This window comes from Metarhizium robertsii (assembly GCF_000187425.2).
Source record: "Metarhizium robertsii ARSEF 23 chromosome Unknown MAA_Scf_1, whole genome shotgun sequence".
Lineage (NCBI taxonomy): Eukaryota > Fungi > Ascomycota > Sordariomycetes > Hypocreales > Clavicipitaceae > Metarhizium > Metarhizium robertsii.
The window spans coordinates 4,675,895-4,689,136 of NW_011942149.1; the positions used below are offsets into that span (position 1 = coordinate 4,675,895).

General features: G+C 52.1%; 4 protein-coding genes across 4 annotated transcripts; 1 reads left to right on the plus strand and 3 right to left on the minus strand.

The window, feature by feature from the left end:
• Positions 1–1,245: 1,245 nt before the first annotated feature.
• On the minus strand, positions 1,246–3,321 carry MAA_02147 (CHY zinc finger domain protein; the record flags this gene model as incomplete). The annotated part of the gene is made up of 1 exon (XM_007820145.1): positions 1,246–3,321. One exon carries the CDS (start codon positions 3,319–3,321, stop codon positions 1,246–1,248), a length of 2,076 nt encoding a protein of 691 aa, XP_007818336.1.
• A 516-nt stretch (positions 3,322–3,837) lies between these two features.
• MAA_02146 (RNA ligase, DRB0094 family) lies at positions 3,838–4,977 on the minus strand (the record flags this gene model as incomplete). The annotated part of the gene is made up of 1 exon (XM_007820144.1): positions 3,838–4,977. One exon carries the CDS (start codon positions 4,975–4,977, stop codon positions 3,838–3,840), a length of 1,140 nt encoding a protein of 379 aa, XP_007818335.1.
• Positions 4,978–9,592: 4,615 nt separating this feature from the next.
• MAA_02145 (7-aminocholesterol resistance protein RTA1) lies at positions 9,593–10,605 on the plus strand (the record flags this gene model as incomplete). Its single annotated transcript, XM_007820143.1, has 3 exons — positions 9,593–9,805; positions 9,875–10,291; positions 10,348–10,605. 3 exons carry the CDS (start codon positions 9,593–9,595, stop codon positions 10,603–10,605), a joined length of 888 nt encoding a protein of 295 aa, XP_007818334.1.
• Positions 10,606–10,774: 169 nt separating this feature from the next.
• On the minus strand, positions 10,775–11,942 carry MAA_10710 (uncharacterized protein; the record flags this gene model as incomplete). Its single annotated transcript, XM_011412428.1, has 4 exons — positions 10,775–11,193; positions 11,266–11,526; positions 11,603–11,852; positions 11,931–11,942. The coding sequence occupies 4 exons, from the start codon at positions 11,940–11,942 to the stop codon at positions 10,775–10,777; spliced, it is 942 nt and encodes a 313-aa protein (XP_011410730.1).
• Between the last annotated feature and the right edge of the window lie 1,300 nt (positions 11,943–13,242).

Sequence of the window (13,242 nt, forward strand, 5' to 3'; positions counted from 1 at the left end):
CATTTGGACCACGACGCCGGCTGTCAAAAAGAAACTTCCGCCTCGTAGCACCAGAGCCCTCGCCGGCCTACATGGCCCGTCACCTGGTTGGCGGAAACAAACTTCTGCGACGACGGTACCAGACCCCAGATCTACAACGGCATTACCACTGCCGTCAAAGAAAAAAGGCAAAATAGACTCCAGCAAAGCCAGACCCAGACTGCTGGGAACCGTCCACGTTACCTGCCATCAGACTATCCCCATCTCGACGCTACGTGGTGTATACGGACAATCCCCAAGAAGCTAAACGTCCCCTTGGGCTGAAGGGGTCGGAGGAGTAACACTTTCAGCTCAACATTTGACTCTAGACGCCAAAAAAAAAAAAAAAAACTAATCATGGATTTTAAAATACTTTAAAACACTTTTTTTTCCTTTTACATGATGCATGATTTAAAAAAAGTCTTATTCCGTGCAACGCTCCATGCAAAGGTATCTACGTATCAAAATGCGCTTCCCTCCCATGGGTGACGTGCCGACCACCCGACGGCACAGCTGAATCACCCCCCCCCGCCACAACATTCCGCGCAGCCCTTGCAATTTGTCCAAAAGGAACGTTGAAATTAAAAAAAAAAAAAATACTACTACTAGTAGTTCTCATACCAAGACGGGGTAGCCTTGAAAAAAAGAAAATACGTAGGCAGCGTGACAAACGCAGCGCATAAACGCCGCTCTCCAACCGACGCGCCATAGTAGGCGCCCGGCAGCTGGGGCTGAAATGCCGGCAGGGTCGCATTTTGTCGTATTATCGTATAACGTTGTTGCCGCAAACCAAGGCTCTCAGCGATGCGCGGACACGTGTTTCCGCCGCGTTTGTGAGCGGTGAGCGGCGCGTATGCATGTGTCTGGTGCTGAGGCGTTTGCGTTTTGGAGCGACACACAAGGTAGGTTATCATGGCTTTTGGGGGGGGGGTGGCGGAAATAGCACAGCCGTCGACCATGGTAGCGGGGACGAATGGCAGTGGACACTGTCTGATGCCCTGTGATTCTCAAGCATTGGAATAGTAGTACTATGAGATGTCTGGTGTCAACGAAGAGCGAATGATACCCGTGGATTAATTAAAATACTGCCTGGTAATTGGTTCTATGCCGTGCTTGGAGCTTTGCAGCCTACGATACAGACGTGAACCAACACCTAACTGTTGGGTGCACCAGCAGACATTCCAACCAACCAACACATTGTAGCATTCTACCAACTTTACAAGGTAATCACCCCTCCTTCTTGTTCACGTCCCCAAGTCGCTTGTACTTTCTTGGGTCCTTGCGGCTCATGGTCCGCTGGTCTCTGGTGCCCTTGCCGCCCTCCCAGAAGCCTCTGCCCTTCTTCCCAATGACACTGCGTCCGCAGAAACCACACGCCTCCACCGTGTAGTTCTGCTCCCGGCTGCACCATCCGCATATCATGCGGTTTGCCCACTCGTTGACGTGGTCCTCGGCACCGTCGTGGCACTTGTCGCACGCGTGCACGCGCTGGCAGCACGAGAAGCGGAACCAGCGGAACGACTTTCGGTAGTGCGCGCAGGTGCCTCTGTCCGGGAGCGCCTCTCCGGCGTGGAGGCCCAGCTTCTCCGTCCTGCGCCGGGGCCCGACTGTCGCCGGCGGCAGGGACCCGGGCGATATGAAGAGAAACTTGACTTCGGGAATCTTGAATGTGAACTTGCCGTGGCACTCGCGACAAATGTTGGTCATGGTTTCACCCCTGACCGACACGAGTCCCTGGCTGGCAGTTGAGCAGCGTGCACACGTTGGGATAAAGGTGCTGGGGAGCATGTCGGCTACTTTGCAGCCGGACAAGTCGATAAAACCCGCGCGGGACGAGTTTTCGTGGACGAGGGTCTGGCTGAACTTGGCCGTGAGCTGCGTGGCGCACTTTTTACAGCTTGCCATCTTCTCGGTGCCTGGCTTTAGACCCGTCATGTCGTTGACTGTTTTGCAGCGTTCGCATTTGACGCTGATGCTGAGAATGGACACCTGTATGACTTCGATGCCGTGTAGCTCAATGGACGGGAAGGACATCATGGTGCCTCGCTCTTGAACTTCTGTAACTTGTGATGGCGCTGGCTCCGGCTCCGCGCCCGACTCTGCATCCGCCTTGTGCAGTAGAACAACGCCGCCTTCTCCATCCGATGCGCTGGAGTAGGATTCGTCTGAATCTTCGTCATCCTCTACAAAATCCCATTCGGGTGGTCGCGGTATGACTTTGACATGGCTTCTTTCTTCAGCAGACACCCCGGACGGCCCGGCGACAAATGTGTCGACTGTAGTGGCCTTTTCTGCGTCTTCTTTCTTCTTGGCCGCAGCCCTTTGCGCCATCGATTGGGTTTGCTTGGCTAGAGCATGTATGTTCTGGACAAGATAGTTCATGTGGCTCATCAGAGACATGGACTTTTGCTGTGCTGCCTTGACCGCAAACAATGCCTCCACTGGTTCCGCATCAACGCCATCCGCCTCGTTGAGCTGGATTCTGAGATCCTGCAGCGGGTACAATAGCGGAACGATGAGGTGGAGACTGTTGACGGAGTGAAGGCCAGGAGGCAGCTCATTCCTTCTCTTCGGCTCGATCGGCAAGGTAAACACAATCCCATCCGCCGAGCGTCGAAACCTAGGCAGCCTGCCCATGCGTGCCTCCAGTTGGCGAACTTCTTGGGCTCTCCTCGCCTTGGCCTCCGCAATCTGCTCCTTTGAGTATGACTCCTCCGGAATATAGGGTCTTGCAGCTGGCTTGGACTTGACTGGCTCAGTTGGCGCGCCGCTTGGTTCCGGCGTCAGGACAGAGACGGCATCATCCAGATGCCTTGTATCCTTAAAGGCAACCAACTTGACTGTTTCCGCCTTTTCCTCGGACAGAAACTTTTCCAAGTTCTTATCTAGAGCATTCACAATAGAGAGAATAGTGGCTCCCTTCCTCTCCATGGCCAGCCTGTCCCAACCCCTTTCGATATTGATACCAAACCCTCGGGGGATGTTGCTGTTCTTTACACGAAGCTCCGGCCTTTCATCCGGATAATTGGCGGGGACGCGCACATGGCACTCGAGGTGGGCCAGTTCAAAGGGAAAGTCGGGGTCTGAGGGCTTCAACTTGAACACCAAGGACGTGGTTCCATCAGCAGCAGTAGACTCCTTTGGGGAGAATCGTCGTCGAAGTTGCTCGACCTGATAACCACGAGGGTCATCTGCCTGGGAAGTCGGGACCGGTTTGGACACGACCCTAGAAGATGGTGCTTCTCCCACAGCCTGTTTTCGGGTCCGTGGTGGGCCGTCGGTCTGAGTCTTCAAGGCGATCATGGCTTGCCGGGCAGAGACGACGTTGCCAATGATGAGTGGTATGATGGGCGAGATGGAGGATTGATTTGTTTTCTGGATTTTTTTGTTTTGTTTTCTGGAATAAAGGAAACACCCAACGCCGGTCAGCAACACCAAGTCAATACAATGAGATAGAATGCGATGAGAAGAAAACCCGTTGACGGGAAGAGAAGCACAGAGAGTCCTTTTATGTCACGTTCGCAACGAGGGTTGACGACGGACGTTGGGATGGTGGCGTTGCAAAGTGGGGTCAATGGGAGGCTCCTGCTGAATTTCGCTTTCCATATGGAGTTTTAGCGCCGTTGGTGATGCCTTGACTTGATTCGCTCTGGTTTTTCACTACTGAGTAATTGATGGCTCATAATGATATTGTGAGTCACGGCCGGGATAGAGTCATAACCATCTATTGTATGCCCCCTTGAAACGTGAAAAGTAAAAATTGTATTCGCCGCTGCATGCCGCCATCATAGACGGACATGGAGCTTCCCAGCCCAGCGACTACTGTCCATTCCGGAGCAAATAAGAATTGGAAATAGCCTTGAAGCTGAACCCCCCAGAAACCTCCTTCAACACAATGCCCTCCCTCTTCCGCCCATTGATCCCCTTGCCCTCGGCCCGTTCCAGAATGCCCGCCAAATCAACCGCAACTTCCCTCAGTGGCCGATACCCAGTCACAGGAACATGCTTGAGCCCCAAGTTCGGAGCCAACTCTTGGTGGACTTGTCGCGGCAGCAAGTACCTTTGCGAGTCAATGTCCCACACGTTGAACAGGTATACATCATGAAACCCTTTCTGAAATCCCTCAAAGTTCTTCTGTATAGATGATCCGCAGAGTTCGCCCTGAATGGCAATGTTGCGGTTGAGTTGGTTGAGCTTGGAGGGCAAGTTGTTTCGTAGAGCGACGGACCAGAAGGTGTTGTTTGGGTCCGGGGCAATGTCGCAGTTGCGGGAACAAACTCCCACTTTGCCGTTCGGCATGTTCCGAATCTTGTCGTGTTCGTTGTGTGCGAATGCAGGAAGGCTGTCTAGATGGGTGCCGTCGTTCCGGACAAAGTACACCGTCATGGAAGATCCATCCATCTTGGTGGACTCTTGAAAGACGGCATCACCCCACTGCTGAAATACGTTGGGCAGGTTTTGCACACGTTCCTGGTCGGTCCGGTTTATGAATATGGGAAACGGTGCCAGCCCGGCAGCGGATAGACCTTGTTCGTGTGCCGGCGGCTCCCACTTGCGCACGCCCAGGACGTCCTCGAAGCTCATGCTCTGTATCTTGCTCTCGGCATCTTCTTTTCCATGTTGGTCCTGCATGCTGTCGAGAGTGCCTTTGATCTCGGGGAACATGGCAAGTGGTAGAAGCAAGCCCTGGGACAAGACTTTTCGCAGCTTGATGGTCTTGATGCGGATGCCTTCGAATTCATCCTGCTTGGTAGTGTTGACTTTGAGAAAGGAGTAGCGTTCATCAGACGCGGGCAAGAAGCTGTCAATCTCGAAATATACAGCTAGATCACCGACGTTGAATTCGGCCTTCTTTACCACGCAGGTCCATCCGTCCACGGTTGCGGCCTCGACCAGGTCTGCGCCTGGGATAGGAATGACCTGGGCAACTCGCCTGACTGTAACGAGTCGACGAGGCATGCTGTATGACGACAGATAATTCAAACTAGTATTGAAATGTTGAATGATTCTGATCTTGTGGCACGAAGGGTCCCAGCTTTATAAAGTCCAAAGTCAGGCAGTGACTCACTATGCTCTTTTCTTGATTCTTTATTCTTGTGCCTAAGCTTTAAGCTAAGAAACGGGCTGTCCGCCTTTCTACTAGGCAGGCGCGTCGCTAGGTAAGTAGCGAGAGGTTAATTACAAATTGACTCGATGTCCCTGTGAGAAGGAGAAATAGTGTCAACGCGAACGAACGAAGGTTCCTCCCCTTTTGTTAGTGCAGCTGGCAGCAGTTGCGATACTCCCTTCAAATGTTCCAGTCCCTTTAATCTTGTCAAGCCTCCAGCCCGGCATTTCTACCCAACCTTGTTCTGTGCAACTTGAGCTCCCAAATCTGTTGGTCAGACTCATATGCCATGGATATTCGATATTCCTTAATGGTCCAGGGTAGCTATAGTTCGGTGACTTGTTTTCGGCACTGCGAGTGAACCTACCATCATCATAGCGCTTTCCCATGGTAGCGAGCCAATAAAATAAAATCGCCCTCTGCAGCTTTTGCAATTGCCATTTCAGGGCTATTTTGTCACAAAACTTAAAATCAATCACGGCCACTGACTGTCAGCATCGCGAGGGTCCTCGTGGAGCTGCCATTTAGTACTCAAAGGAGTCTCATGTCAAGTCGAGAACAACTCTTTTGTCCAGAATATAATTCAAACATGGTTTATGTCTTCCCGTGGATTTGAACCACACCTCACCCTCACGTTCAATTTCATGCTCTCTTGCATCGCGACGCCATGGTACATGACCCTTGGCGCGTACCAGCCGACTTTTAAAAGAATTCACGAAAGGCTAGCGCAACGAATTTCACAAAACCTGTTTACACAGCAAATGTCTTCGAGTCAGCTAACCATCTCAAGACAGCGGCTTAATCCCTACAGACTGAGACCGAAAAGCGGCAAGTTGGACAAAAAGAAGTGTTGACAGACTCGATGTGTCACGTAGCACCATCGCCATTCTCATTCTACATACTACTACTACTACTACTCCATACTCCGTACGTGCTCATGGTTTAAATGAGCCCATCACCCCGTGTCTCGGATACGGAATGCTCCAGAGGTTGTAGCCCACCGTCTCAACTCGCCGATAGCGGGGTCCAGTATCCGTCTGTAAGGAGAAGACGACTTGGATGAATGATGCTTAGATCTTGTGCGTCGATTTAATGTACTGGGCTATCAATACCCAATAGAACTAAACATGCCTTTTGCTGGCAAATCACATAGGGACATGCCGTCGCCCCCCGGAAAGAAGAAAAAAGACGTCATTTCCCACTATTGCCCGCGAGACATCAAAAATAAGCAAGCTTGGCAACCGAGGGTGGCACTAACGCAGGCTCATCACTTCCGGTGGCCGGCGTACGTTGCAAGAGGGCTAAGGCGACGACGCAGGAGGGGCGTGAGCCAAGGACCGTGGCCAGCAATTCCTTGTGCACTTGATATTCTGAATAGTCTTGAAGGAGAGAAACTGAATTTACGGAGTCCGGTGATACTAAATTGGTCGACACGATCGCTGGACGGGCTGCGGGTGTGCAGTGGGCATGCAGTAGCACAGAGCGGCGGCAATGACGATACATCATCCGACGGTAGGCGTCATCGTAGGTCTGCGAGAAACTGATTTGGCCCTCGCGGCAGCTGTATGTATGTACTTGGTTTCCATGTAGGCAATGTCAGGGCCTGTACTCTGTCCGTCTCGTCATGTCGCCAAAAGTCTTGGTCTCCGTGACAGCTTCACCGTGACCACGGGGTCGCTGAGTTGTCCCGCGGCAGGTGAAGACTAAAGACTGCCATGGCCAGCTCCACGGCGGCCAAAAATCCATCACGTAGTCTGAGCCTGTGAGAGAGCATGCGTCCTCACCGCAACATGTTTTGGGCTCAGGGCGTGCGTTCGAATCCGACCCTTCTGAGCACAGTCACAGCAAGGCTTCATTCATTTCAGGCAGGACGGTCCCGCAAGCTGAAAGTACCTTTGGGAACAAACACAAGCGAGGTGGAACATGCCGAATCCCCAAAGTTGGTCTCGCATGCTGTGCTTGACCGGGTCGGCGGCCTTGACGGTTGACGGGCTGGGCGCGGCCACGCGGGTACGATGAGGATGCATCTGGCTGCGTCGTGTGCGATGTGCTGCATTTGCCACGGGCGGGAATGACGGATGGGGCAACATGGGGGTTGATTGCCAGCTCAGCAAAGCGAAGGCAGATGACCCAGATGACCAAGGGTGAGATGCAGCGTGGGAGGCGTGTGAAAGGCGTGCGAATGTGTGCGAGGCCAAAAGAGGCGGGGAACATTGAAAGAGTCTGGCATCTCACCAGCTCATGTCAAGCGTCAACTCGTGCATCTGCGACCAGCAGAGGCAGGCGCGACCTGGCAGGAGGGCGGTGAGGTCGCCGCCGCCTTGGGCCAGCGAATACGGTTGGCCGGAAGGGGACATGGAGCAGGCCCATGTGGCATGGTTTATTATTTTATTATTTTTATTTCCCTTTATTTTATTTTGTAGAATTATTTTATTATTATTTTTTTTAAAAAAAAAAGAAAACAAAAATAACTGCTCGAGACATCCATCCGCCTCCGCCCCTTGGTTCATATTTAAGCATTACGGATGCGGCCCGAGAAGCACACACACCTACATCCACCTGTTTTCATTTCCATGTCGACGGCAGTTCCCAGGCACAAGTGACCAGTCCCAAAGTGCTCGACTTTTTTCATGGCAATCGTGTACATGTGGCAAATCTCGTCTTCTCTCACCGTCAGACTCTTGGAGTTGACAGGCGCCAGGTCCGTCTACAGAAACAAACCACCAGGCCATCAACACCAGCATCAATCACCCTCAGCCAGCGCTCAACTCGCCTGGCTCTACCTCGTCGTCGTCGTCCTCTTCCTCCCGCCTCATAGAGCCCAAGTGGCACCCCTCCGGAACAGACGGTGAGAGCATCCGCTGCGTCCACTCTCCGCCACCATGCAAAGGCGGCCAAGCTGCCATCTGCTGACGATCCACGGAGCACCACACGCTTGCGGCAGATCATGTAAGCCACAGCGCAGAAGCAAACACAACAGGCTGGAGCATGTATGTAGAATGTAGAATGTAGAATGTAGCATGTGTGCCAGTGTGCATGTGTCCCTGGGCGCCTGAAGGCCTGCAGCATGTCCAGGAGTCCAGGACCAGAGCGTGTGCAAGAATGTAACCTCGCACTCTGGGGGCGTCGAGTTCCGTGCCGTGACTTCAGCTGGACGGCGTGCTGCCGAACGACATGATACAGGACGAGCATGCCCTCCTTGACCCCTCATCCGCCTGCTTGTATCATGTTGCACCGCCTCAGCTGGCTGCCTAATGTAATTGCAGGTCCGAATGCTGATGGATGGTGTTTTGACACGACCCAACGCTTACATATGAGGTCGGCCATTGACAAATGAGAATCTTTTCATGTCCACGGGGCCCAAAGAGTAATAATAGTGATGGTGATGGTAATAATATCGCAGCATTGATTTGAATTCGAGTTTTCTTTTATTTCTGCCGGATAAGCACGCGACCCTGTTTCATCCCTGGACATGCGAGTGCAACCCTAATATTACTATATTAGTTTTGCGTCACGACGTCTCTCGAGTTCTCGACTCACACATTTCCAGACTCCGCCACTGAAGGCTTTGATGGGAGGCACATGACTGCTCGTGACACTTGGGACATCGGTAGCTGTGAAATACCAGGTCGCCTTCATGTAAGCACCATGGTAAATCGTAGGTTCAACTGACCTGCTGCAAAATCGGCATGCCCGCCTTACGAGGCAGTAAGAGAAACTCGTGGTTTCCCTTCCCGGTAAACGAGTCCTTCCATTGTCATGCAAAAACTTGCCCCTTCAGACCCTGCATGCCATCCCGTCGCCGTCATTCCAGCCTCCAGGTATCGAAGAGCATTGCTCAATCATTCGCTTGTCCACGCGTCTCTCGCAGGGGGCCGCATCATCAATGTCGTCTCCCGAGCAGCTCTAAACTCAAAACTGGAAAGGAAGCGAAAGAGACTTCGTGAAAGATAGCCCAGGAGCCAGGCACCCCGGGCACCGAGATTTGCAAACATCTGCTCCGTACTCTGTAGCTCGGGACGATTGGTTGTGGGACATCTGGAGGGTTCAAGAGGACAAAGCTGATTGGTCCATCGCATCCATCGGATTGTCCAACGTCAACCCGACCCACAGTTTCCCAAAGAGGCAAACGAGCTTAACGGCTTTCAAGACGATGCCATTCAGATGAGCATACTGTCGTTATTGTAGACGCGAGAATGGAATCCAATCTGGTACAAATTTGTACTGAATTGGGCCGTGGGCTGTGCTGTTCGAAGCTGGCGCCGCATCGTAAACTCGTCGGATAGAATCCGAGGCACTTACACGTAATCTTGGAGAGGTATAACTTATAAGAGCCACCCAGCGGAAATGTGCCTCGTTGTAGAACCTAGCATCCTTGACAACAATCGAGTCTTGTTTCAAAAGCCAAAAAGAAGAATCCAAATCCTTCTTGTCTAATAATCCTTAAACGACAAATTTACACCCAAAATGGCCGACGACAAGGATGTCTGGATGTACAACCCATCTTTTGCCCTGGCCGTGATTGGCACAATCGTATACGGCCTGATTTTCATCGCCATAACATACTTGACATTCTTCCGCTACAGAGCCTGGTACTTTACTGTCGTGGTTGTCGGTGCGGCAGTCGAAGTAGCCGGCTATCTTCTCCGAGCGTATTCTGCCAGGAACCGCACCATATTGGTAAACTTGGACGCCCGCTGCAAGCATCAAAAGCCCCAGCTCTGCGGAAATCTAACGAGAGCTTCATAGGTCCCCTTCGTCATGACGTTGACGTTTACCGTCCTCGCGCCCGTGTTTGTCGCCGCGGGAAATTACCTCCTCATCAGCCGCCTCATCCGCGCCGTCCTGCCCCCCTCGCATCATCGCGTTCTTGGCGTCCCCGGAAATCGACTTACACCCATCTTTGTCGTCTGCGACGTCGTCTCGTTCCTCATACAGGGCAGTGGCTCTGGAATTGCCAGTTCGGATAATTGGCAAGGAGAAAAGGAGAAGATTGGCCGCTATGTGCTTATCGGAGGGCTTTCTTTTCAGCTCGTCGCCTTTGGGTTGTTCCTCTGCGTGTTTCGGCGCTTTCATGTCTTGGCCAACAGAATGGCGAGACCGGAGGCTCCCACGGGCTGGCAGCAGGTTGTTCTATCCGTGTACATTTCCAGTGTCCTGATCATGGTAAGAAAGAAGACCACTTGCCGAGTGCAGAGACTCCACGACTCTGACAAGACTAGGTTCGGTGCATCTATCGTGTTTGCGAGTTCGCCGAGGGCATGAATGGCTATGCCTTCCGCACCGAGTGGCTGTTCTGGGTGTTTGAGACCTTGCCCATGATTGGCGCCATTGGCATCTTCGTCGTATACCACCCGAGCCGGTTCCTCGGTCAGGATGGAGCGGCGCAGCCCAAGGAGCCTCGATCTGACGAATCCATGGAGCTCGCTGGCAAGCGAGGGTGGTTCCGGATGAGACGTGTAAACGGCAGTCCTGCCTAAAGCAACAGACTTTATAAACGAAGAAACTTGAGCATTCTCAGGCCCACTATGGCTAATGTATTAGACTAGAACACAACGGTGGTGTAGATTGGCAATTCGTAGATGGGGATTTTTGTTTGTTAACGGATTATATTTCATTTGTCGGGTATACCTGCCTTACAATGTAGATTCACTCACAAATCCCACTCTCCTCAAGCCGCAATGTCTTCAACCCCATATCGTCATGTAGATCTACTGAAGCGAGTCTCCAGAAACTGGTGTCGGCCTGAAATGTAGTCTTCATAAACCGCGAAAACCTGATCGGCCATTCTATATACGGCTGATATGTTTCTGGCAACGAATCATATATCTTCTCCATCCACACAATGGCCATGACGTTGCGCGCGTCGTAGCGATGACGGGTCTCATGGAAGGAAAATTGAGGGCCGTCTTCCCACACGCATATTGTACGACTCATGATGATGTCCAACAGCAGCATGTGGACGATGACAAGGCGCGCGATGTGATTGCTTGGATCGATGAATGCGGCAAATTCAACGGCCGAGAGGCGGCCGGCTTTTTCGTGGAGGAATGAATGCTCGCGGAAACCTAGGAATCAAAACGCTTCAGGTCAGCAGGGGTAGCTTTTTATCTACCTGTATGCGTGTGGGCAGTTCTGACATTCGTGAATGTTATTTGTGGCGGAAATCACTATTCGGCGCATCATGGCAATGTGCTCAATGTCAATGACGCTGTGACACAAGGGGCCAAGTTGTTCAAGACTTGTGCAGAACCCGTTGGCAATGGAATTATCCAGCAAGGGGAGCCAGTGGTTGTCTGATGCGGCTACAGACGATGCTTTTTCGACGTAGACGTCTCGTTCAAATGTTTTGAAGGCCGAGTTCTCGAGATCAGGTACCACGTGGGTTCCGACAAGAAAACCTACAGTGGACTCGGTGTTAATAAAATGATGCCGTCGTCGGATTTGGGTCATTTCGCCCCGTGAGAGAAGACGTACAGCCGCGGGTCATGGTAAGAAAGTCTGTAAGGCCATCCGGCATGTGAGCTGCCTGGAAGGTCAGGGTGAGAATGGCAGCAAAAGCCGCCTCAGTATCCGCAAGTGAAAGCGCCGGTCTTGACAGGAATTTGTTTAGTCTTTCAATAGCCGTCACTCTATGCTGCAAGGCAGACTGATTGAAGTCGCCAGGAGCCAGTAGACTCAGATGTGAGGCACCCAGTCCGAGCATCGAATGGATCAAGAAGTCGTACTATACGTCACAAGTCAGGTCGCCAGTCGTTGTACCACTTCCAATGGTCCCGGTAGATGCTCACACACGACAACATACCTCATGCGACATCTGCGAGATGTACTGCCACACATATCTCCCCCCAACTGGCAGCGGCGGAAACGCAGATATGAGAAAATGCTGAAAGAATCTCAAGTCTGAGAGCCCAAACGAACCAGGATGCGTGGACAACGGCTGAGGAACAGCCCGTCCCACTGCCAACGGTGAAGCATGTTGTTGAGCTTCACTCCTCTGAGCCCTTCTCATCAGCGAGTATTCGCACTCAAGCCCCAGCCGCTTACATGCTCCGCAGATGGGTGTGGCTTCGTCACACTTGACTTTTCGTCGTTTACAATTTGGACAACCCGTACGAGACTTTGTGTGTCCTTTTCTGGGAATTGGACGTCGTTTGCCAGTAGTAGACTGCTGGCTGTTGCTGGGCGTTGATGAGGCCGACTCCGGACTTGGAGAGGAATCCATATCCATACACCTGGGCTATTGCACAGCGGGTGTTAAATAGCTCTATGAGATTGATAGATAATACGGCATCGAGGGAAAAGCTTGGAGTTTCTTTTTCCGCAGGTCATGGTTTCTACTGGCGATGTCAGTGGCGCGCCTTCAAGAGCCAAAGAGGCTGAATGGAGCGCTCAGCCCTATTGGCGTGGAACGTGTCCAACTTACCAGGGGGCCACGCCGTCCGACTCCGAGTCCAGAGTTTGGTGGATGGCCCTTTGGATGCTGGAGACAAAAGCCACGCAATCACGGAGCCTGCTGCTACCAAGTAAGCTGACTGTACACGCGGTCGGGCTGTTTTGGGGGTGGACATGACGACACACTTACACCTTAATGTGAGTTTGTTCCGAGGGCTGGAGACGAGGCTCTTTTCCACGGCTCTAATCTTTGGCGATTCTTGGCAGTCGGATGATTGTCAATCAGAAGCAACAAGTCACAGTAGATAGAAGCTCTCAATATTGCATGTTTTGATGTGGCCGACCCGGTGTCGAGTCAAGGCAACGTCTATTGTGCCATTACTTTTGTACCCTTTAACCTTTTTTTGGTATATTCCCATTCTCTATCGTGACTTCTCTAAAACTCCTCGTCGCCCGAGCCTGAAACAATGACGTTGTTCACCTTCAGAACCATGCGACATAATTGCGTGGCCAGCTGAAGCTGCTGCTTCTTTCCAATCAAGGGGTCAATGACAAACGCTTCCTTCATATCGTTGTTGCCACGTCCCATGCAGTCCACACCAAGTTTACCTCGGCTGTCGGGCCCAGCCTTGACCTGCTGACTCTTGACTTCAGCAAGAGTAGAAATGGGGTTGAGACCACTGTTCTCAGCCAGCGTCATAGGGACGGTATCCAGAGCTTCA